Below are 23902 nucleotides of genomic sequence, written 5' to 3' on the forward strand. Positions count from 1 at the left end.
AAGGGTTAAGATTCCATTAAAAAAAATTCTTTTGCTTCAGAAGGCTATTCAAATTTTCCAGGGGGCTCAATCCCAACCCCCCCCCCCTTCATGCGACGTCACTGCTTAGTGCAAGATACATAATTCTGAAACACTCATCAAAAAAGAATGCAAAAATAATCATTTCTTAAACCAAAATAAAATAAAAAGAAAAACTATTATTCAAGTGATATTAATAAAAAAAATGCGAATATAAAAAGGAATATACATTTGTTTTCAAAACATGCTATTCTATGGAAGAGTTTTTTTGCAATATTAAAATATAGAAAAAATTTGAGACATTTTATCTTAACTTATTTAATTTTATCATTTATATCATGTATAATAGAAAATTCTTAATATTACTTGAATTTGTTAGTTTTGTTATGAATTTATATCCCAATTATCCTAAAAAATTATATAAGGCTAAAATTTTATATAGAAAATAATAGAATGTAACTTTATAGTATAAAGTAAAATAAAATATTATATTTAATGTACATTATAAATGAAATGGATTATAAATTAAAATATAGTTTACAGTGTTGTGATGATTTAATGAAACATATTGATGATTAAATTCAAACCCATTCATATAAAATTATAATATTTGCAAAAATAATTAAAATAACAAAAGGAATAATAAAAGAAATTTCAATAATGCTTTGTCTATATTTTAATTATTTTTGCAAATATTATAATTTTATATGAATGGGTTTGAATTTAATCGTCAATATGTTTCATTAAATCATCACAACACTGTATATCATATAATTTATTTCTTGCCATGATTGACAGTATTCGAAAGATTAGCCATCAATAATTGATGTCAAATCTTATTAATTCAGCATATTCATATAGGCCGGGATTTTACTGATAAAATTGAAAAAATATCCCATGGATGCAAAAAAATTTATTAACAAAGGGAGAAAATCAATATCACTTCATTCACAATTAATTCAGAGGCCACTTGCTTTATCGCCAACAGCCACGTTTTCTTTCATAATGATGAATAAAAGTTTAATCCATTTTTTACACCACAATATAGTTTATAATATAGCACCATCTGACTCGTATACTTGGGATAAGCTTCTTGCTCAAAATGAAAATGTGTATGGAGCTCCTGTTTCTTGTTTCCGACATGTAATCTTTAAATAATTTAATTTTTAATATAATTTAAATGTATAGCTTCCATTATCTGATGGTTGGGAGCAGATAACTGAAGGATTGAAGCTAGAAATTATTAACATTGATTGTGATGCCTCACTTCAAGGTTATTGGATTGCAAGTATTATCAAAGTGACAGGTCAAATTTATTTCTAAAATTGTTTAATTGTATTACTTCTAGTTTTATTGCTAAATTTTAGATTGATTAATTTTTATACAGCCATGGATGTAGAATGGATGGGGGATATGTATTTTATTAGTATTTAGTAGTAAAAAAAATTTTATGGATCATATTGAGAGATAAGATTTGCCTGTTTAGTTTGGCAGAATGGGTGCATATAATACATTCCCTATCAATCAAATTGACCATACTAATTGTATTGATAAAATAATGATTAGGATATTTTGCGTTATTACGTTATGAGGGTTATCAAGATGATAATAGCAATGATTTTTGGATTAATTTAGCAAATCCTGATGTGCATGAAGTTGGATGGTCATCAACTAATCAATGTCAATTAATCCCACCCAAAAGTTATTATTACTTTTTTTAATATTAATTACCAGTTTTTTTAGACATACAACATAAATTTGAGGATTGGAAAAATTTTTTGGTTGAAACTCTGGTAGGTGCCAAAACCCTCCCATCAAATTTTCATGATAAGGTTATTATTTGATATAATTATAATTCATAGTTTAAAATATATATAATAAAAAAAATTAAAAATCTTTTTCAAATTATAGTTAATGAGATGTTTAGAATCACGCTTTAGACCTGGCATGCGTTTGGAAGCATTAGATAAAAATGATATATCTGCAATGAGACCATGTATAATAAATAAAGTTGTTGGCCAGCGCTTGCATTTAATATATTTGGAACCAGGAAAAGAATTGTCCAACACTGAATCTATAGCTTCAAATGGAGCCTCAAGTTATCATCTAACTAATTAAAACTTAAACTTAATTACTGGGTTTTGTTGTATTATTAAAATATGATTTTTAGATTTTTTATTATATTTGTCACTTGAATCATTATAAAAAACAAATATATTTTTAATAAAATATTTTAAAATATTTATTCTCAAATTTCAATACCCACAAAAATAGGTTACCCTAATGATTGCCAATCACCTATAAAATAATTTTCTTACTACACCTAATTATTAACTCAATTGTTAATTATATATTATAAAAAATCAAGTATTAATTCACATGTTTTAATTTTTTTATAAATTAATTTAATTTTTATAAAAAATAAATAACTCATATAAAAATTTAAAAAAATAAGAAAATGACTGGCTTACTTGAATTGATATATGGGTTCATTAATAGCATTGAAATTATTTTGTTAAATAACCATCATAATGGCTTGAAATAGAAGACTTCATTATGATCACCATTATTTAGCTTAATTTTCTCCCTAATAATGTGATAAATTTAAGAAATTCCTCACCAAAGAGTAGACAAGTAGGATAAATTATGTTACTTATGTTTGAATCTGAATATTTATTTATTTTCAAGATTTCTGTCAAACTAATTTCTGAGGCATTTCTGTAGGATTGTGCCAAAAAATTGATGCATATGTAATCCCAAGCAACTGAAAGACCAGAACATCAAGATATTAGGTAGATACCATTAGGTCTCTTGTTATTGATTGAGCATAAATGATTATCAAGGGTATTTGGGATACTGGCTCTTAAGAGCTTTTGAGATTAAGTTATTTATGTTTGTATGATATATAAAATATAAAAGATGGTGTCTGAAACGTTTTACCATTTTAATAAAAGGTTTATAAAAATAACATATAATTTTATCTTAACAAAATGATAAGATAAAGATACTTTAACAATGATATGTATATATATTAATATAATCAAAGATATATTAAAGACAATATCAATCAATTAACAGATCACTGAGTAAATTATATTCTAAAACAAAAATTCAATTTGTTTATACTATGCTTGTTTTTTTACAATTTCATCAGACTCAACATACAGTATCACACTTTTATGTTGAACCACTGTCCCATTTACATTCTATTTGTGCACCTTTATGCCAACTAACGAGTTGAAATGTTTGGTTTTGGTCAACCTTAAGAAAATGAAATATTTTATAAAGTTAAAAATATATTATCAAAGGAAGATACAATAATTCCTTATTCCTATCGTGATTTCTTGGAAGATTTCTAAGATGGACAAGGAGATGTTATTGCACACCGATTTCTTATTGGTCAGGAGAATCCAATTTCGTACACATCATTGACTCGGCTGCTGAAAAGAATTACGCCATCATTGATCGGAGGCTTCAGCGATTTTGATCACTATTGAGAAGTTCCATCAATATATTTATGGAAGACATTTTATTTTTGTTACGGATCACATACCCTTAAAATATATCTTAGGTGATAAAAGAGACCTAAATAAAATAACAAATAACCGTTTAATATGATGGGCGGCTATTTAATTACGACTAGGATATATTCATAGATCTGGAAAGCAAAACAAATGTGCCGACGCTCTATCCTGGTTGGGGGTAGATAACAAAAGCAAATGAGGTTACAAAAAAAATCGAAAATGAAATCTGAGGATTAAAAATTAATCTAATAGAAGACTTATCTTTCACTCGCGGTAAAGTCGTAAGTGAAACGAGCAAAGATGTCAATATGAAAGTATCAAATTAATTAAGAATCATTGGTATATTGATAATAAATAATATTTGGAGATTTTAAAAAGATTTATTTTAATGAAAGATGAAGAAGGTTATTATCCTTGATAATCTTATGAAGGTGTCTCTGAATGTTATTCAGGACATCCTGATTAGTGATCTGCATCGGGCGTAATTTTTCAAACCCGGCCCGGCCCGAAATTTTTTTAAATTTTGCCGGCCCCACCCGGCCCGAACCCGAAATTTATTTTAAAAAAATTTCCCGGCCCGGCCCGAATTTACTTAAATATAGAAATTAATTTATATAATTACTCAAAATAAAAACATATGTTATATGGCGTTTAGTTTCAATAAATTAAATTAAAAATTTATTTTACATAAAAAATTCAATATAAAATTGATAAATTTAGATATATTTAAAAAAAATTTCCAAGGTCCGACCCGACCCTGCCCGATTTTAAAAATATTAGGCCCGGCCCAGCCCGAACCCTATTATTTTAAATAGAATAAGGCCCGAGCCTAACTTTGCAGATCTCTAATCCTGATATAGTGGGGATAAATATCCAGATATTAGATTTTTTGGGCAAATCTTGATCTTGGTATTGAAGATTTTGTTAAATGCAGCAAGAGTTGTCAGGAAGACCGCGGGCCATAGAAATGCCATTATACAATTGGAACATTCCTACCCATCCTTGGGAACTAATTCATATTGATTTAAGCTCCGTATATGGAAAATATTGGTTAATTTGCGTAGACGCCTTCACCAAATGGGTTGAAGTTGAAAGTTTAGCACATATTAATTCGGCGAGGGAAATAAATAATCTGCGAAAGGTTATTATCGATATCTAAGAATCCCTTTTGGGACTAACGCTTTGATAATATTTCAACACTATGCAAAGCCTATTAAATGGAATTTTTATGGTCAGTTTATTTTTAGATGTTGTAATAATTGCTGGCGAAAATAATTTTGATCATGTAGTTAATTTAGAAGAAGTATAAATTTGATAAGGACTTCCAACGACGACAGATAAAATTAAACTTGGTAAAAAGTAAGTCACTTATTTGGATCATGTTATTGATGAATCCGGATTTCACCCTACATAAGATAAGATTATTGGCACAAAAAATTTTAAAACTTCGTAAAATGTGAAAGAATTACCTTCGTTTCTTGGAATTGTATTGCCTGATTCAAAATTACTCAAAGGTTCCTACATTCTGGGCTAACTTCGAATTCTAAAAAGACATCTCTTAAATTTATCTTTAAAAATATTTTACCACACGCGATCCTATTTCTCAGGTCGACGACAGTTGGTAGTAATCTTTATTTATCACCAAATATTTGTTGATCGTTAAACGAAAATCTCCGCATATCCGCGCGGCAGCATATTTCTTTAACATTTTAACCGTTGGCGTAGCCCAAGTGATAGGACTTGTTGGATGCCCACCTTTTCGATGACGCCTTCATCTAAAAGTCAGTCCAACCATTTAAACGGTTCGATGCAGCAGAAATGGAACTCTTCTTGCTGGTAAGTTATCGATAATGCGTTCGGTTGTATGCAGATAACTGCTTATTGGAGTTTTATTTCAAAAACTTGAGTAAATTTCAATGCAATAGTATATAAAGTGGAAGTGTTAACTTTTATATTTTTTATCCGAACTTATTCCTGAAGTTTTATATCGCTCTAAGGAAAAGCATTCCAAAAATAATCACCTATCTAGGTAAAATTTACAAATGTTTTTTACCTCGACTTTCACTGTACATTTACCCAACATTTCGATTTTGATTTTATATAATACTAGTTTATACGCAGGCGATAATAATGATTTGGTAATACGTCTCCAGGCAACTTCATCTTCATACTGCACGCAACACCTCTATCGAATTCCATTGTAAACTGCAAACCATTTATTTCCGCATCAATGATAGCTTAATTAGGAAACGAAAGGCGAAATGTCCATGGTAGAATCATCTGTATGGCATAAGTTCGTTTGCCTTGCTGCAACGACAGCATCTTTTTTTATATGAAGTTGGGTTTATAACTAGATTTATAATTATTATGATTGATTTTGTTAGCATTGTAACTATTATTATTGAATTTATTATCGTTATTATAACTATTATTCATAATATACGTGTGTTTGGAATCTTGCTTCAGTTTATGTTTTATTTTTTTAATTCTAATGTTTCTTTTTCCAATGAAGAAAAAGCTATCGCTAATATCTTCAAAGGTTATATTGCCTTCAGTATTGACCGAAGCTCTTTATCCAACTCGGGCAGCCCTATTCATAAGATAAAAATATCTTATAAGTTCATCAATAAGCGATTTGAAATTACATAGTGAGCAAATACTTTCTAATTTGGTAAAAAAATCTATAATAATTTCTCCGCCTCTTTTTAACGTATATAAATTATTTCGATATAGGAAAATGCTGGAGATATCCTTAAATATTTTCTCCAAACTATCAAGTAAAGTTATATAATTAAAAAGGTTTATAAAAATAAAATATAATTTTATTTTAACAAGACGAAAAGATAAAGACATAACAATGATATGTATAAATATATTAATCGAACATATATTAACGATAATATCAATCAACATATCATTGAGTAAATTATATCCTAAAACAAAAATACTGTTTATACATTACAGTGTCCTATAGAATCAGATCGAAAATAACAATTAATACATTTGGAAGGAAACGATATATCACAGCTGAGATAAAGCCAAATAGTTATATAAAGTTCTTCATTAGTGAGAAGACCGAGATTTTTGCTTAGAATAGCCGACAACCATTCGTAGCTCTATTTAGAATTCAGGATAGCTTAGCTGGGACATTGTTCCAATAATTCACTTGATAAAAGGAAATCAACAGGGTGAGGTACTAGTACCAGCTTTATGAAGAGTGGATGTGGGTCTGCTAATGCCTGGTTGATAGTATTGTTAAAAAGCCCGATTCGGGTCGATTTTAGTAAACAGTTCGATTAAAATCGTAACCAAAATAATATTATGTAAGTTAAGAGATTTTGCTCATAGATGGTAGAAAGGTGTGAAAATCTATTTGCCAACTAACGAGGTTTACATAATATTATTTTGGCTAAAATCCTAATCGGACTTTTTTTAAAAATTGACCCACATCGCCTTTTTAACAATACTATAGGTTGGCAATTGCTTACCCAGTATGAATAGATTTTTTAAGGCCAAGATCATGACTGGTAGATATTATAATTGAACTGTTTATCTTGAAGAGATAAAATATAAAAAATGAATATGATGCTGGCATCTTTAATATCATCCCAAATCTTGTAGAAATAAAGAATAAGGGAGCTTTGATGATAATGAAATGAAAAAAAAATATATAATGGACTATTTTTTACAAAATTTTGGTGAAATAAAGGATTATATTTGTAATAATTGCAAGTCTTTAAAACACTCGACTCGAAATTCTTCAAATTTTATAAATTATTTTATTATATAATTTATCTATACTTAAATTTAATTAAAGTTTTTTTTAAAATATCTCACAAATTTTAATATTTTTTAACTCATATTTGGACCATTTTTGATCATCCCAAAAAATTCAATCTTTTCGCAATTTTTTTAAAATAAGATGTCTTAGTTAAAAGAAAAAAACAATATTCATAAAAAAAAACTAACTTTAGTGTGATAGTTTTAACATTTACCAGTAATGGGTTATGGTATTAACAGAGATCATCAAATCATGACCCGGTCCAAACTGGGTCTCGGGCTTAAATTTATAAAAATGATTTTACATTTTGTTAAATAAATTGATATATTTTTTAAAATTCTTGCTAGAAACAAGGCTATAATTTTTTTTATCTGTAGAATATTTTTTTTACAATAAAAAAAAATTAAATTTTTCTATCGGGTTTTTCGGGACAAATAAAAAAATTTCGTTCGGGATCGGGCTGGGTAGGACAAATTTTTAAAAATAAATTTTGGGCAAGGTCGGACTTGAATAGGCCCGATGCAGATCACTGGTATGAACTATAAGTGATTATTTTACCTGCTTTATATTTAATGAACTAGTTCAATTTTTTTAATATTAATAATCAGAGTAGAAATTAGGTTTAATAATTTATATTATAAATCAGAGGTTTCCAATACATACACTGTTTTTTAAATTTAGCATGCTGCAAAATTTAATTACACATTATTTAAAATTCAACATGTTAATAGTCGATTGCAACTGATCAAACAATGGAAACAAGAAATTTTTCCAGTTGCTGTAAAATATTTTATAAAATGTAATTGTTTATTTTTTTTATTAAGACAAGGATTAAACATTTCTACACAAATTGCAGAAATATTGTAAAGCTTATATAAAAATATAACATCAGATAATGGCATCAAATTTTTTAAAATCAAAAGGGAAAATTATATACTTACAAAGATCTGCAATGCTCGGCCTGTGGCTGGAAACGCCTAAATTTTTATATTAGGGCTAGGCAGGAATACAAACCGAACCTAAACCGTCAAAATATTTTCTAGTCGGACCTGAACTGAAACCGCTAAAAAGCATGTGAATCGGTTCGAACCTCATTATTTTCTACTTATAAAATATACTACTAAGATATTGCTAATATTTAATTTTTATTCGAATTGTTTTAAAGATTATTATCAATCAATTTTGATTAATAAGTGTCAGGCACAATTTTTATAAACATTAGTATGTTACCATTTAAAATTTTTTTAAAATATTTTTATGCTTATAATGCCGAGATAAATCGAATCTAATATATAAATTATTTATATATAGTATTATAAATGACACATGGCACATCAAAATGTAATATTACTGATTGTGTCACAACTATGAAGGGGCACCACGGAGCAAATCTTGAGCATCACTAAAAAAACACACTCCAGAACTCAATAAAATCAAAATATTACAACAAATAAAAACGGAACCTTTTTATTCTTACCTGAACACCGATATTCGCAGTTCGGATCCCTGGGGTTCCATGTAAAAAAATTAAAGGCTTTTCCAGTTAAATCAAATTTCTCAAATTAAATAATACCCCTCACTAAATGATTTAAATTTGAGAGAGTTCTATTTTCCCTGGTTTCCATATCCAAATACGATACACATTAACAAAGTAAAATCTAATCTTCTTTTCCAACTTGGCCTACTTCTTGAGATGTGGCCCCTTTAAATCAGGGTATCTAATTTTTTGGTATAATGGTTCAATTCTATTCCGACTTTTTTAGTTTTAATTTCCAAAAAAAATATTTAGCTTAAATTCTTTGACGAATACGAATATACCAATAGAAGTTTTTTTTACAGGATTTTTTATAGACCATTATCTAAAATATGTATCGTATCTCATTGTCATTTTAATAAAATAGGATGAATCAGAGAAGGTGATTCTTTTTCCTACCTCAGATCACAAAATTTATATTAAAAAACGAATTAAGGATTCTACATTTATAATTAAAAAAAACTAAAGGTAATTGTATAAGTATTTATTTCTATTCATATTAAATACAAGATATTTTTTAATTTTTGTATATTACAAAAACAAAAAAAAACTTAAAACCAAAATAGGGTGTCCTAGTTCAAAAGTTGTTTTGCTTAGGCAAAACAGCGTTTAGTATCAAAAATAAGTTGAACCAGGAACACTAACCTTGCATTCACAGATAGCGCTAATTTGTAGCAAAATATACAAAAACACAGCATGCTTTGTTCGCTCATAATTTGTGCTAATTATGAATGCAGGGTAAATACTCTTCGAATTATTCAAATAAATGCTAAATATAAATGCAAAAAAGTATTTGCATTTAGTATTTTAAATAAAAATATTCACGATACTGCCCAACCCTGGATCCTGTTTTTTAAGTTTGGGATTTTTAAAATTAATAATCACATTAACAATAATCTAATAAAAAGATTTAAAAAACTTTTAAAAATAAAAACCAACAAAACTGAAAATTTTTGTAGAAAAAAAAATGTTATTTTTTAAATTTTTTTTTTGTATAAGTGGATATTAGCCTGCCTTATATTTGTGCCACGCCACCTAAAAGCACTGATCTAAGATTCATTGATCCTACTTGTATGTAGAAGTTGACTAGGCCTTGCCCAAGGCTAAGAAGATTTTTGGGTTGCTTGTACAAAATTATTTTACTGGCTTGGCCAAAAAATCTACGAGCAAGTCTGGACCACTCACATTAGTTTGTTATAACTAGAGTTCTGAATTATTTTTATAAACAGGAACAAATTTTTGAACAGCCATTTAAAACCTGGGTAATATGGGACCGAGGTGGGTTCGATCACATTTTGGAAAGACAATCACTATGAAATTTTTTGACAGAATTTTTACAGCAAACCAATTTTTAAATTTTCTGAATCAGAACTCTGGTTATGACATTGCACGCTATCTTCCAAATGATACCTGACACATTTTGAATAGATTATATATATAATATCTATAATATTTAATCAGAACCACCCAACTCTTTGCATGCTTCCCTCAATGACCACGCTGAAGTCGAAGGATTTTGGTGTCACCAGAGTTCCCCCTTGATACATCCCGTGGGCTGGTCAGCACTCGTCGGTCACAAAGTTACAGCCGACAAAGGTAAAACTCTAAAAATTATAAAAAAATATATGGTTTATTTTTTAACCATTAATTTTCCCAAATTTAAGCACCCATATTGAAATTAATAGGTTGTCTGGGAAAGAGCTAAAATCAGAATAGAGTTTCTCATGCAAAACTTAAATATACATTTTAAAACTTTTGTTTATTGCCATATTTTTATTTATTTACCCTTATGATTTTTGTTTACTGATATGATGATAATATTTAGAGGCCTGCAAGAAACTTATTTTTTTGACCTGAAAGGAAGAAATCCCGACCCAACTCGAATATAAAATTAATTACATATTTCAGACCCACCGGCCCAAAAGTTAAAATGCAAAACAAATTTACCCTAAAATTTATTTATTTTTTAGTTTGTTATAATAATCTTAAATAAAACAAAATTGTAAAATAATATAAATCAAACCATGATATATTGATATCACTGATTAAATTTTGAATCATAACAAATAGTTTTAAACCAACCTGATCCACCTAAAATCCTAATCCGAAAAAATCTTAATACTTTTTGAATTTATTTTATAATTGTGAAAGTCAATCAATCAAAAGGAAAAATCAGAAGAAATTACAATATTATTATTTGGGCTGTGGGTCTTATTTGTAAGCCATAAATCATTAAACTTAGTTCAATGTTAAACATTTTTTTTACAAAACTACATGTATATATAGTAGGCCTATTCAAAAACGAATTCGAATCGAATAGTGCATTATTCATATTTAAACGAATCGAATAATTTACTATTTGAATAATAAAATCTACTATTTTCGAATAATTCGAATTAATTTTTTTAATAAAATAAATCATACTCAAATATATTGACAAATTTTTTTATTACAAATTTGATTTTAAACAAAAAAAATTATAATAATATGTAATCAATAATCTGATAATAAATAATATATAATCAAGTTATAAACAAAATTAAAATGTATATTATTAATTTATTTTATAATTTAAGCCAATTTTTAAGGCAAAGAGTTTTTCTTCTATTTTCTTCCTTATATGACATGCGGTTTTTTGACAATAAATTAGTTCCAACTGAGAAAAGCCTTTCACAAGCAGTTGATGTTCCTTGTATAGATAGATAATCCCTTGCCATTTTCGAGAGCATGGGGATCCGATATGCATTTGCCTTTCACCACATACGAATCATTCTAATAATGTTTCTTAGTTTGAGAATCGAAGGATCTAAAATTTTTAAAATTTCTTTGGATATTAAATTAATTACATGGGCAAAGCATCGGATGTGCCCTATTTTTATTAATGGATATTTTAAAGAAAATATATCAATAAATGTTTTATTATTAGTTGCATTATCTAAAAGTTATATAAAAATTTTTATTCTCTAAATTATAAATTTTAATTATTTTAACAAAGGCTTTAAATATATTTTCATCTGAATGTGTTTCATTTATTGGGCTGACATCCAAAATTATGTTATTGTTATTTATTTTAAAATTATCATCAATAAAATGGGCTGTTAGCCTTAAAAAAGGAACCTGTGTTGCTAGTCCAAATGTCAGATGAAAAATTAAACTGACTTTTATTTTTATATATTTTTCCTTTACCAACTGTTCTTTATCTTCAAATATATTATACATGTGCAATTTAAAAGTATTGGAGCATAATGATTTTACAGAACAATCAAGATCACTTATAAAATTTTTAAAATCATTTGAATTAATAATTTTAAAAGGTATATTATTATTTATCAATAATTTTAATAAATTATCCTTAAAATTAATTTTTTTTGAAGAATTTGGTGTAGACTTTCAAAAAATGTCAATTTTATTATTTTTTTTACTAAGGTGTGAATGACACCTATTATAATGATTAATAAGAGGAGAGGTTGTTTTGCCTTTAGATTTTATAATACTCTTGCAATGATTGCAAGAAGCCTTTTCACCTTCTTTAAGGATTTGATATTGATCCCATATGATTGCTCTCTTTTATGAGGGAATTTTCTTATCTTCAACATCAAGCATAATTTCATCATAAGCATTCTTCTCTAACATAATTAGGTTAGCTAACAATAATTATTGTTAGAGATGTAATATATTTTTATATACCTCTGGTTTGTTTAATTTTTAATATAATTTATTATGAGATTCAAAAAATAAACTTTTCGTGAGATTCAAAAAATGTGGCAAATAAAAATTTAAATTTTCACTTCAGAAATTTTTAAATTTGTGCTAGAATCTTTATAAACACAAACACATCACCTGTCAGATTGGCAGGTCAACAAATAGAAATGACAAATGTTAGATTTATTAAACAATTTATTAAATATTACGAATAATTCGTTTTATTCGAATCGAATAAATGATTATTCGTATTCAGATAAAACAAATAATTTATTATTCGTATTCGTAATATTCGATTAGATTCGAATTATTCGAATCGAATTATTCGAATCGAATCGAATATTCGAATTATTTTTGAATAGGCCTAATGTAGCATAAATAAATCAAAATATAGCTGTATAATGGATTAAATTTTTTTTTTGCAAGACTACATCGAAAAATCCAAAGAATTAGCTATTCAAGGACGATATTCAAGCGATTACGCCCCGTACGACTTGTTTACTAGACCTACTGTATGTTCAATAATATCAAATTTATAAAAAAAATTAAGTACTATTCTCTTATCATATGCAAAGATTTTTTTTATCAAATATTTTTAGTATATTTTATTTTTTTAGAAACGAGAAAAGAATATATAAAATAAACATTATTTTTTAAAGGAATACATCTAAAGAAAAAATATATGCTATTCTGGGATCAGTAGTGCTCAAGGTTCTATTCTGGTTAAGGTTTAATGTACTGCCTCTCTGCCAAATATCCCGGTAATAAAGGCGTAAAGATTTATTAGGCTGTTTTAGCCTTATTTAGAAATCGAGTTATATAGTTAATGTTTGATTTTATGCAAAATCAATATCATTTCAATTTTACACCTACAGTATTAGACCAATGAATGGGAGATACTATCAGTAGTTATAATTTAAGGCTCACAAGTTTAAGGGTAGATGGAATATTATTTTTTAAGGATAGCGAATGGAGTGTTGTTAATGTGGGTTTATTATTTTTGAATTTGAAAATATTTTTGTTTTAAAATTACTCAAAATAACTTTTTTTGATATTTTTAAATAATACTATTTTTTATTTTAAAAACTTATATATTAAAGTTTTAATTCTATCCAGATGCACAATATAGATATTATATATTTTATCTGCCTTTTACAAAAAGCAAATTTGTATTTTTATATTCACCAAAGTTGTGCTAAATCTTTAAGTCGTGTAAAATTTTTGCCAATGGTAGACAATTGACGTTTATTGGCTGTTAAAAACATATTTGTTATATAATTTTAAAATATACTGTGTGCAATTGATATAAATCTATTTACAAACCAATAAAAAAGTGTCAACTATTTTTTATGGTTCCCCAAAAGAAGCCATAATTTTATTTAAATATTAACGTTTCTTCAATTTCTTCTGTTTTACCCCGGCATATCTCTTGTTTCCTCCCCTGTTCCTAATCTCGATAACCTATCCGGTAAATGATTTTCTTTACCCCTTCCTATATTTTAATTACACATCGAAACTACCAACAAGCAATAACTATCGCTGTAACAGGGGCAGTGCCATAAATTCCCTGTTATCTTTTTTTAAAAATCTAGCTTATGATCTGTATAAATAATAAATTTTCTACCATTTAGGTATTCCCGACATTAGTCAATCCAAAAATTACTGCTCGGGCATCTTGTTCTATTACTCAGTATCTCGTTTTCATATCCCGGAAAATTCTCTAAAAAATACTGGGCGTTCTAAACCCCCTATCCAATGTAACAATGCTCCTCCAACACCTTTATTGGATGCATCATTGGCTGGAATCGCCTCGAACTCGCTATTAAAATATACCAAAATGTGTTCTTCCCTCACATTTTGCTTTAAAATTTTAAAAATTTGTTGTTCGTCTGTCCACTCAAAATGAATACCCTTCTTTAATTTATATAGCCTAGCTGCAAACTTTGCGATATCCTTAACACAATAATTCACCATCCCAAGAAAAGACTGAACCTCTGTCTTATTAATTGTTTTATGCATATTTTCAATGCTTACAAGATTTTTATCTAATGGTTTCACCTCAAATCTATCACCTTATATTTTGGTAACTCCCAAAATACCTTTTCCCTGACTGCCCATTAATCTTATCACGAATTCGTTAAAACCTCTTCTAATCTATGATTGTGTTGTTTCAAAGTCAAGCCCAGTATTAACACATCATTCATATAATAGAATACTCTTAAACCTTGAAAAGCCGTATCCATTGTATGCTGGAATAATGGAGCCAGTGCACTTATCCTGGAAGGTGATATACAAAATGCAAACAAATCTTTGGACGTTGTAATCATAAGCAATTTACATCCTCCCACTTTTATAGATAATTGTAAAATAAAGAAGAATATACTTTCGAAAAGTAATTCCCTCCTTTTAAATTCGCGAATATTTCCCCTATCCTAGGTTATTTTACACACAAATATTTAGTATCACTAATATTGGTGTAAAGTTGCATTTACCATTTGCTTTTTTTCACTAGGACCAATGGGGCTACCCAAATTTCTTCTTTTAACCATTGATCCAATTCTAGTTCAATTTCATGCTTCCATTCGAAAGGAACCTTGCGCACTGCACAAAACTTTGGAATTTTACCCTTCATTTCTACTTGATAATCCTTTAAACAGTCAAGTTTTTCATCAAATATATCGAAATATTGATCCTTCAAAATATCAATCTCCTTTCAAAATTATTAGGTTCCTTATTATTTATTTCAACCTTTTCTGTCAATTTTTTTACATTCTGAACAACACAACCTTAAAAGCAAGGTGGTCGTTATGAACAATTTACGCTCATTGAGCTGAATCCGAATGGGATCAATATGATGGCACCATTCGACCATACGAGGGAACTGCAAGACGGAAACGATATGGTAGAATCAGGTAATAAGTCTGGGGTTGAGATGAGTAGATCCCTAACGATATCCTTTTCGACTAGTTTACTATTCGAATGAGATTGAATATGAAAGATTGTGCTTAGTGATAATTCTTAATTTTTTTATAAAGTGTATTTTATTTAATATAATAAAAGATATTTAAATAAGGGGGGGGTAGTGTTTTTTAAAAATATTTTTGTTATATTTTATTTATATATTTTTTCATTATCATCATTGTACTATTATTAGATTGTAGTTTGCTATAAATAGTGCTGTAAACGTTACTACAGAAAAAACGCGTTACCGTTACTCGTTACCTTTTTAAAAAAGAAACGTGCATTACTGACTATTCAAAAAAGTAACAGGTTCTCGTTACTTAAAAAATTAAATATTGTATACAACAAAAATATTAATCTTTTTCCTACAATATATAATATAAATAAAATCATACTAAAAGAATATATAATAAGATAAAATCTTTTTATAAAAAAAATTTTCATATGTATAATTATAATATAAATTAAATTATACAAAAATAATATATTTTATATAAGATAACATCTTTTTGTAACATTTTTTATTTATTTTTAGCAACAATTGATTTTCAAAATTTTGACTAGACAAAGAGCGCTTAGTGCTCAACACAGCTTTCGCCGTGCTAAGCACACTTTTAATTGATGTAGAGGATGGGAGAGTAGTATTATTTTTAATAAATATAAATTTTAATTCTGGGAATTTATTAAAAATATTTAAAGAATTATTTCTATTTTCACAAGGAAGGATTCATTCATTTCCTCATTAAAAAAAATTATCTTTACCAGCAAATAATCTGGTATTTATGTTGGATAGAGGAATTGTCTGCTCTTTCTTTATCAAGACTTTCCTCTAGCGGTAAATAAGTTTTAGCATTCTTCCTTTGTTGACCTCTAATTTTTTCCAGGGCCAATCTAATTTAAATAGCAGGTGAATTATTGCGGATAGTATATATTCATCTTTATAAAATGTACGATCTATTGAAAATAAAAGATAATCAAAATATAAATTGTAAGCAATATTTGAATTGTATACCTTTTATCTATCCATGATTTAATTAATAAGCGGCTTACAAAACTTGAATTAAAGCCATTTTTTAAGTTTTAATATTATAATAGCTATCGTGGGAGTGAGATTTCCAAAATGTTTTTTCTTCACTCTAAAATTGAAAGAGCTGTATTAATAGGTTCAACCCTATAAAATCATACATATACACATCATATTTCTTAATTAACACTAACCATACAATATTCACCCATGAACGACTTGTTATCTGAAAATCTCTGTAATTCAGATTTATCACAAGATTCGTCAAATTTTTGGCAATTCTCCTTAATAAGACTATCTATTAATTTCACGGAGTTATAAAAAGAGTTCCATCTTGTTATAACAGGTTTAATCAGATGTCTTCCCACGTTTTCCTTAAAAATGGCTGCACAGTTTGAAGATTGCCCATGTTTATACAATAGCTTACACTTAGAAAATGGTTTTAAAATGAACATCTTTACATGCCTTAGATTTAAAGTGTGTGCTAAACAGGAATTATGCTTAGGTAAGTATAAGATACTATCATTAGTATTTTGATTTTAAAATAGATCAAATAGTGGCAGAGGAACTATTTTATCATCCGATTCCTCTCATGTTCATGCATATACTCTAATAAATTTTTAATAAATATATTATAATTTTTTTACTTGAAAGTTATTATATAATTTCTAGCATTGTTGCTAATGCATTTGGTCACTTTATTTAGTATCTTATATGTGGTAAAAATTTCAAAGATTATTTTTGCTAGATAATCAAATATGTGTTTATTTAGCCTTTTACAAGCTAAGCAGGCTGAATGTCTGAGTGTAGCCAGTGTACCGTCATCCCTAAATAAGAACTTTTTTAAAGAGAATATAATTTATAAAAAATATATTTTATATAACGATGATAAGCTGACCAAGAATCCACAGACAATTTTTAGGATACACAATAAATCCACTAAATTTCTTTGCCATGGTGTCATATGCTTTGTCAATTTTTAAAACGGGGTAGGCCTAAACATCACATTTTTAGTTAGCTGTAATTTTTTGATAATATTAATAAATGCAGTGCTTTATATAATTGATAATGGTTGTAATTCTTTAATTACAAAATTAAAAACTATTTCATCATCAGCTGATTGTGCTATTTTTATCTCTAATGTAGATGGATTTTGCATTTCAATGGTGTGAGTTGATTTCAATTTTTTTAAAATTATTATTCAAATGTTCATTAATCTATTCCATTTTTGAGAAATGTACAGTAAAATTTTTTATTTCCTGATTTTTTTTTTAAAAATTACTTGTTTTTTTCAATAATTGAAGATAAATCTTTTAAAAATTTAATTTAATTTTTTAATCACTCACTAAGCTTATTGTCAAGGAAAACATTAAAATTGAAATTGATTGCCAAAGATAATTTTTCAATTTCTTATCTTTTTTAGAATTCAGATTATTATTTAAAAAGGAATCAGGAAAAATATCTAGGTTCAGTTCTCTAAAACAATATTGCTTCATAGTTTATTCCATGTATATATTTATTTAAAAATACATATTTATTTAAACAAAGTTTTTTGAAATCACTATTTTATTCTTTAAATTTATTAACAATTTGAAGTTAAACTAATTTCAACTAATGGAAATTTATACTGACGAATAAAAATTTTAATATAACCAACTTGTTTAAAAATATAAAAAGGATTGATATAAAAAAACATAAATTAAGATTATATATAAATATTTTGTAGCCAAGAATATAGAAGTGAAAGTGTTAATAATTTTTCTAAAAAGAATTATAAATTTAAAAATATTTTACATTTAAGATTATATAAAAATTCGGGCATAATTTTCGTAAAAAAAATAAATTCCAATATTCCTATTTCTTGTATTTTAAGAGTTCTTTATATTTTAAAAGTGGTCTAAAAATTAAACAATTTCTTTATGATATTGTTGTATTTACTCTCCACACATATTTTTTATATTATATACAAAATATGTTTTTTTCCCTTTATGTTTCTAAATTAGTAATAATATAATTAAGTCTTTTGTTTGTCCTATCGTTCGGTGTTTATAAATAAATACCGCAAACACAGATTGTTGTTTTGATATTATTTTCCTACCAATATGAGCATCCCCATCTAAGTTACCTCGCCAACTTGTGAATTATTATTTTTTTATGTTTGATTATACTATTTCTTTTGGATAAATAGGCTATGAAAAACGAAATTAAGGACGATTATTTTATTTTCTTATTTCGACAATAAATTATTTTACTTACCGTAAATTGTAAATTGAATAAAAAATTTTGTTAGTTGGAATTAAATAAAAACAAAATGATCTGTCTTATACAAATTATATTTTTACTGTGGTGCCGCCTTGTACAGTCCCCTAAAAGAAATTTAAAGAAAATCCTTATTTATATTATGGTGCGGTTATTTTCTAATTAAATTAGAATGAAAGCCGCACTTATACTATGGTGCGGAGAAATCCGTTCCTTATCAATAATGACTAAGTTCTCGACAAAGCCAGGTGCTTAGTACACACACCCCAAAATTTCCGGACCATCGACCATAGTCATTCCTCTCCTTCACTCTCCAGCCCGATTACTTGGCTCCGAACAAATCAGATATGATCTTATTACAAATGCCCAACAGATATAAAATAAACTTGAATTATAAAACGGTTGTAGAAATAGTAGTTATAGGGAGAAATAATTGGCATTTTGGAAAAATAGCTAGAAATGTGATGGCTGGAAAATTTGTACAGAAAAATTTAATGGGCTTGGACTTTTTTTAAAATTTTCTGGGCCAGGCAAATTTGAAAAAAAATTGTAACGGACTGGGCTGGGAAACTTTTGCACAAAATTCTTAACAGACCAAAGCTTGCCAGGCTTTGCAGACCTCTAATTACTGTACTAAACTACATAATTTGATCACAGCGAATTTAATAAAATACAAATCATTTTGTTTTCATTGTGGGAATTTGAAAATTTAATCTATAAATCCAAGGCAAAATAAATTTATTTGAAAAATAGAAATAAATATTGTGGTTGTTATAATTAATATGATTTACTATAATTATAAAAATAAATTGGGATACGCCCTACAATAAATCTGCTATTTTTGGATGATTCATCAGAATCTTGACTTGAAACATTTAAGGACTTTAAAAATGAGCTTAAATTTTTAACATGCTTGACAATTTTACTAATTGTATTATTTTAATAAATTAAATTGAATCATTTATTATATATTTTGGATAATAGTTTATAAATAAAAATAAATACTTTTTCTATTTGTATGTTGTTTTTAAATGATGAAATTTTGATTAATGTTGCAAGATAAATTTTGATAATATTTATATTTGACTCATTTTTTTTTTATAAAATAAGAATTTAAAAATATTTGTATTGCATTTATTTATATCTCGTATAAAAAATAACAGAAATATTATATATGTATGTATATAAAGTAAAACATAATATTGTATAATTGGGCCATTCCATGTCAACGATCAAAAAAGGCACTTTTTCGGCCGACCCCTTTTAAAATTGTTAAAAATTTCTGGAATTATTTAGATAGGTAAAAGAATGAGAAAGCCGTTTATTTTAGCTCGCTAGCACACCTGATTCTCGAGATATAGGGGCTCAAAGGTTCAAAAAAGCATCACTTTGGAATCTGTAAAATTTTTAAATGCTTATATCTTAAAAACTATAGTAAAAAAAATTATAATATATCATTTTGTAGGTAAAGAAATTCTCTAATGGGCTTAAAAAGGAATAATAAATATTGGCGCCATTATAGGCTTTTAACACCGGTTTACCTAAATTGATTTAACTGTATTTTTAAGCAAAATAGTGAGTTTGTTTTCGATTTTTTTTGCTTATTATTTAGACACCTTTTATAATATATATACGATGTCAAAACCTTGGCGACGCTATCGAATTTTCCATAATATACATTTTTACCAAAAATTGAAGAAAAAGGTAGATGGCGCTAATGGTTGAAAAATATTATTCTTAAGGAAAATGAAAATATTGATACGTTTATAAGAATTGTGATAAAATTTTTCAGTTTTGCCCCCCCCCCCTCCCACTATCCTTAAAATGTTTTACATTTTTTAGATCTCTACTTTGCTACTATAGCTAGCGAATGACTTATTAGCTCGATAATATATAACAGCTGCAGTAAAAACGAATATTAGGCATATATTCGATTATATTTTACAAAATAAATTCTTTAAAACGATCTCTCTTTCTGCGAAATAATTTTAACCTGTCCGTTCAGATTAATTTTATCGTCTCTCTACCAATAACAATCTGGATTTAGAGAGTGCAAAAACATGTATTCTAGGTGTAGATCAATTAATTTTATTCTGTATCACAGATGGACGTATCAAATATTAAAATGTTGCAACCCATTTAATCTACAGAGACATGCTTATTATCGCGAGAATCTAAGAAAAATTCTACCCTGGATGACCCAAAAAAATTTACCATTCAATTTAGATATGTTAATATGCTCTTCATGGCGTCAAAAATTAGCAAACATTCCTTATACTTGAAATGGCAATGTAGATATTGATTCTCCCTTTTATATAATTAATCAAGAGGCTATTGATAACATTAATATATCCCTACAATCAAATGGGGAATCTCTCATTAAAAGAAAACGCTTATGTGAAAAGAAATATTCGAAGAAAAAAATATCTAGAGTAAAAAAAAGTTTTAACGATTAAAATTATACCATTATCTTCATCAAATGATGAAAAATTCGATGAAATTGTAGATACCTTAAAAATTAAAAAACTCAATATTTCATCCAGAAAAATATTACGCAAGCCTCAAGATTTTGCTCATAGAAGGAACAAAGGTCTATACGTATATTTTCAAAATCTCGAGGCTTAGGCAATATTTTTCAGGCTAAAATATTGAGTTAGCCGTTTTTAAAAATCGGCTCAAAACGAGCCGTTTAACAACACTACTCTGCTCCTCAGTTAATTTGTATATTTAATAGAAAATCAACATTTTTTAGTATAAAAAGGGAAAATATCTGGTTATTGATAAGTTAGCAGCAAAATTTTAACCATAATCCGTAATTTCATAAAGCGCCATCTATTTTTTTAACAATTTTTTGAGTCGATAGCGTCGCCAAGGTTTTGATATTGTATATATATATAGCAAAGGTATTTAAATAAAAAGCAATAAAAAAAAATCGAAAACAAACTCACTATTTTGCTTAAAAATACAGGTAAAGCAATTTTGGTAAACCGTGTTAAAAGCCTTTAATGACGCCAATATTTATTATTCTTTGTTAGCCCATTAGAGAATTTCTTTACCTACAAAATAATATATTATAATTTTTTTTACTATAAATAGTTTTTGAAATATAAGCATTTTAAAAATTTTACAGATTCCAAAGTGGCTCTTTTTTGTACCTTTGAGCCCCTATATCTCGTGAATCAGGTGTGCTAGCTAGCTAAAATAAACGGCCTTCTCACTCTTTTACCTATCTAAATAATTCCAGAAATTTTTAACAATTTTAAAAGGGGTCGGCTGAGTCGTGATCGATTTGACGTGATGGCCCAATTATAGAATTTCGAGTTTATATACAAAAATTATTTCAAAAGGAATTACTAAAAAATGTATAAGAGTCAATAAATATGAAAAAGATTAAATAATTTTTTAAAAAAGATGTGGGATGTCATTCAAGGTAGGAGGGGATGAGGAAGCTTTAAATTAAATATAAACACAAATTTATTATAAATTGAACAATTTAATTTGCAATATATATCATTTATTCTTTCTGTGACAGGATTAAATATAAGGGGAATTTGTCAGTCCTTTGAGTAAAACTTTTTACTTTTTACTTTATGCATTATAAATTAATAATTAAATTCCCTTACGAATTTCCAGATGTAATTTGTACTATGAATGAAATTCGTTCGCAATCGATCAATTTATTTATTTCATTCTCGGACTAACTGTAAATGAGGGGTAATCAAGGGAAAATGAGAGCCTTATAAAAATTCACTAATTTTTTTATATTTTAATTAATTTTCTTTAAAACGGGGAGAATTACCCAACCTTTTTGTGAGTGGTTAGACTTATTTAAAGTAGGTTGACTTTAAAAGTATTAGATCTTTAAGATGATGTAATTGTCTTCATTCATAAACATCCTAATATTTAATGTTTTTTATTAGCTATCCTTAATAAATATATAATAACATGTAGTTAAATGCATTATTTTTTTATATTCTACACATTATAGCGAACACTACCTCCGAACTCTAAATTTGAAATGGGAATGAAATTGGAAGCCTTGGATCCTGTAAATCTTTCCTCAATATGCGTTGCGACCATTAGAAAGGTTAAATTAATATGTTTTATATCATTATGTAAGAGATTTGGCCATTATTATTTTTTAAAAACTTAAAAAAAAATTTTTGTCACCTGAACTGATCTTTCAAGAAAGGTCCTTGAATTTGTAATAATATTTTAATTATTTTATTTTCACATATTTTTATATATTGCTAGTTTGCAGTGCCTACCAGATTCCCAAGTTAGCACGAAGAACTGTTCTTGATCTTTTTTTACCCTTTTTCTTATAGATATAATTTGATGGCATAGAATCACTTAAAATATTATAAGTACGGCTCATTGATATTTTTTTAAGCGAATAATTTATTACATTAGAGATGTACTAGATCAATTTTTTCATCTGTACCGAACCAGGTCCATTTTTTTTATTTACCCTGCCAAATGCATTATATTTCAATTTATTAAAGTATCTATAACAATAGAATAAATTTAATAAATCAACTCAATACTTATTCATCTAGATATATAGAGATTTTAAGGATATTAGAGCCCTTGCAAGTTCAATTTCGGATTTTCTTTTTATATATTTTTAAGCCTGGCTCAAAATTTTTATTTATTTTTAAGCCCGGTTTAAATTTTTTATCTTAGGCACCCCGAGACTTTTCAAAAAAAAGGTAATTTAAAGGCATTTTTATGAAGTTAAATGAAGTAAAAAATCACTTGTTTTTCCTTGTCACAGAAATTCTAAATATCTATTTATTTTGATATTAGAAGAGAAAACATAATTTTCTATATTCTTTTTTAAAATTTTATTTTCCAAACCTGACTCACAAAAAAGCCCGAGTCCGACCCGAATTATTTTTAAAATTCGTGCTGACTTGCAGGACTCTAAATGATCATATTAGGTTTTTTTATATTAATATTAACATATTTAATTTTTGCTTACGAAAATGTTAATTCTCGGATTAATTTTTAAAAAATCAACTTTTTAAGCCGTGATTCTCACGATTTTATACCTAATTTTTTACCTATACACGTTCTCACACTTCACATTTTTTGAG

At 27.2% G+C, this 23902-nt stretch overlaps 1 protein-coding gene across 2 annotated transcripts in view; it reads left to right on the forward strand.

Annotated features, from left to right (window-relative positions):
• The first annotated feature begins 841 nt into the window (after window positions 1-841).
• LOC135928787 (MBT domain-containing protein 1-like) overlaps window positions 842-23902 on the forward strand; it is a 41107-nt gene continuing 18046 nt past the window's right edge. The window contains exons 1-9 of one of the 2 annotated variants that reach the window (XM_065465256.1): window positions 842-1036; window positions 1079-1161; window positions 1207-1306; window positions 1585-1719; window positions 1762-1850; window positions 1930-2116; window positions 10319-10453; window positions 12986-13071; window positions 22792-22890. In XM_065465256.1, the coding sequence (XP_065321328.1) occupies window positions 916-1036; window positions 1079-1161; window positions 1207-1306; window positions 1585-1719; window positions 1762-1850; window positions 1930-2116; window positions 10319-10453; window positions 12986-13071; window positions 22792-22890 (1035 nt within the window). In that variant the 5' untranslated portion in view covers window positions 842-915. Of the gene's footprint in view, window positions 1037-1078; window positions 1162-1206; window positions 1325-1584; window positions 1720-1761; window positions 1851-1929; window positions 2117-10318; window positions 10454-12985; window positions 13072-22791; window positions 22891-23902 lie in introns of both variants that reach the window. The other variant, XM_065465251.1, reaches the window with a different exon arrangement.

This window comes from Gordionus sp. m RMFG-2023, chromosome 1, assembly GCF_954871325.1.
Source record: "Gordionus sp. m RMFG-2023 chromosome 1, tfGorSpeb1-WG-v2, whole genome shotgun sequence".
NCBI classification, from domain to species: domain Eukaryota; kingdom Metazoa; phylum Nematomorpha; class Gordioida; order Chordodea; family Parachordodidae; genus Gordionus; species Gordionus sp. m RMFG-2023.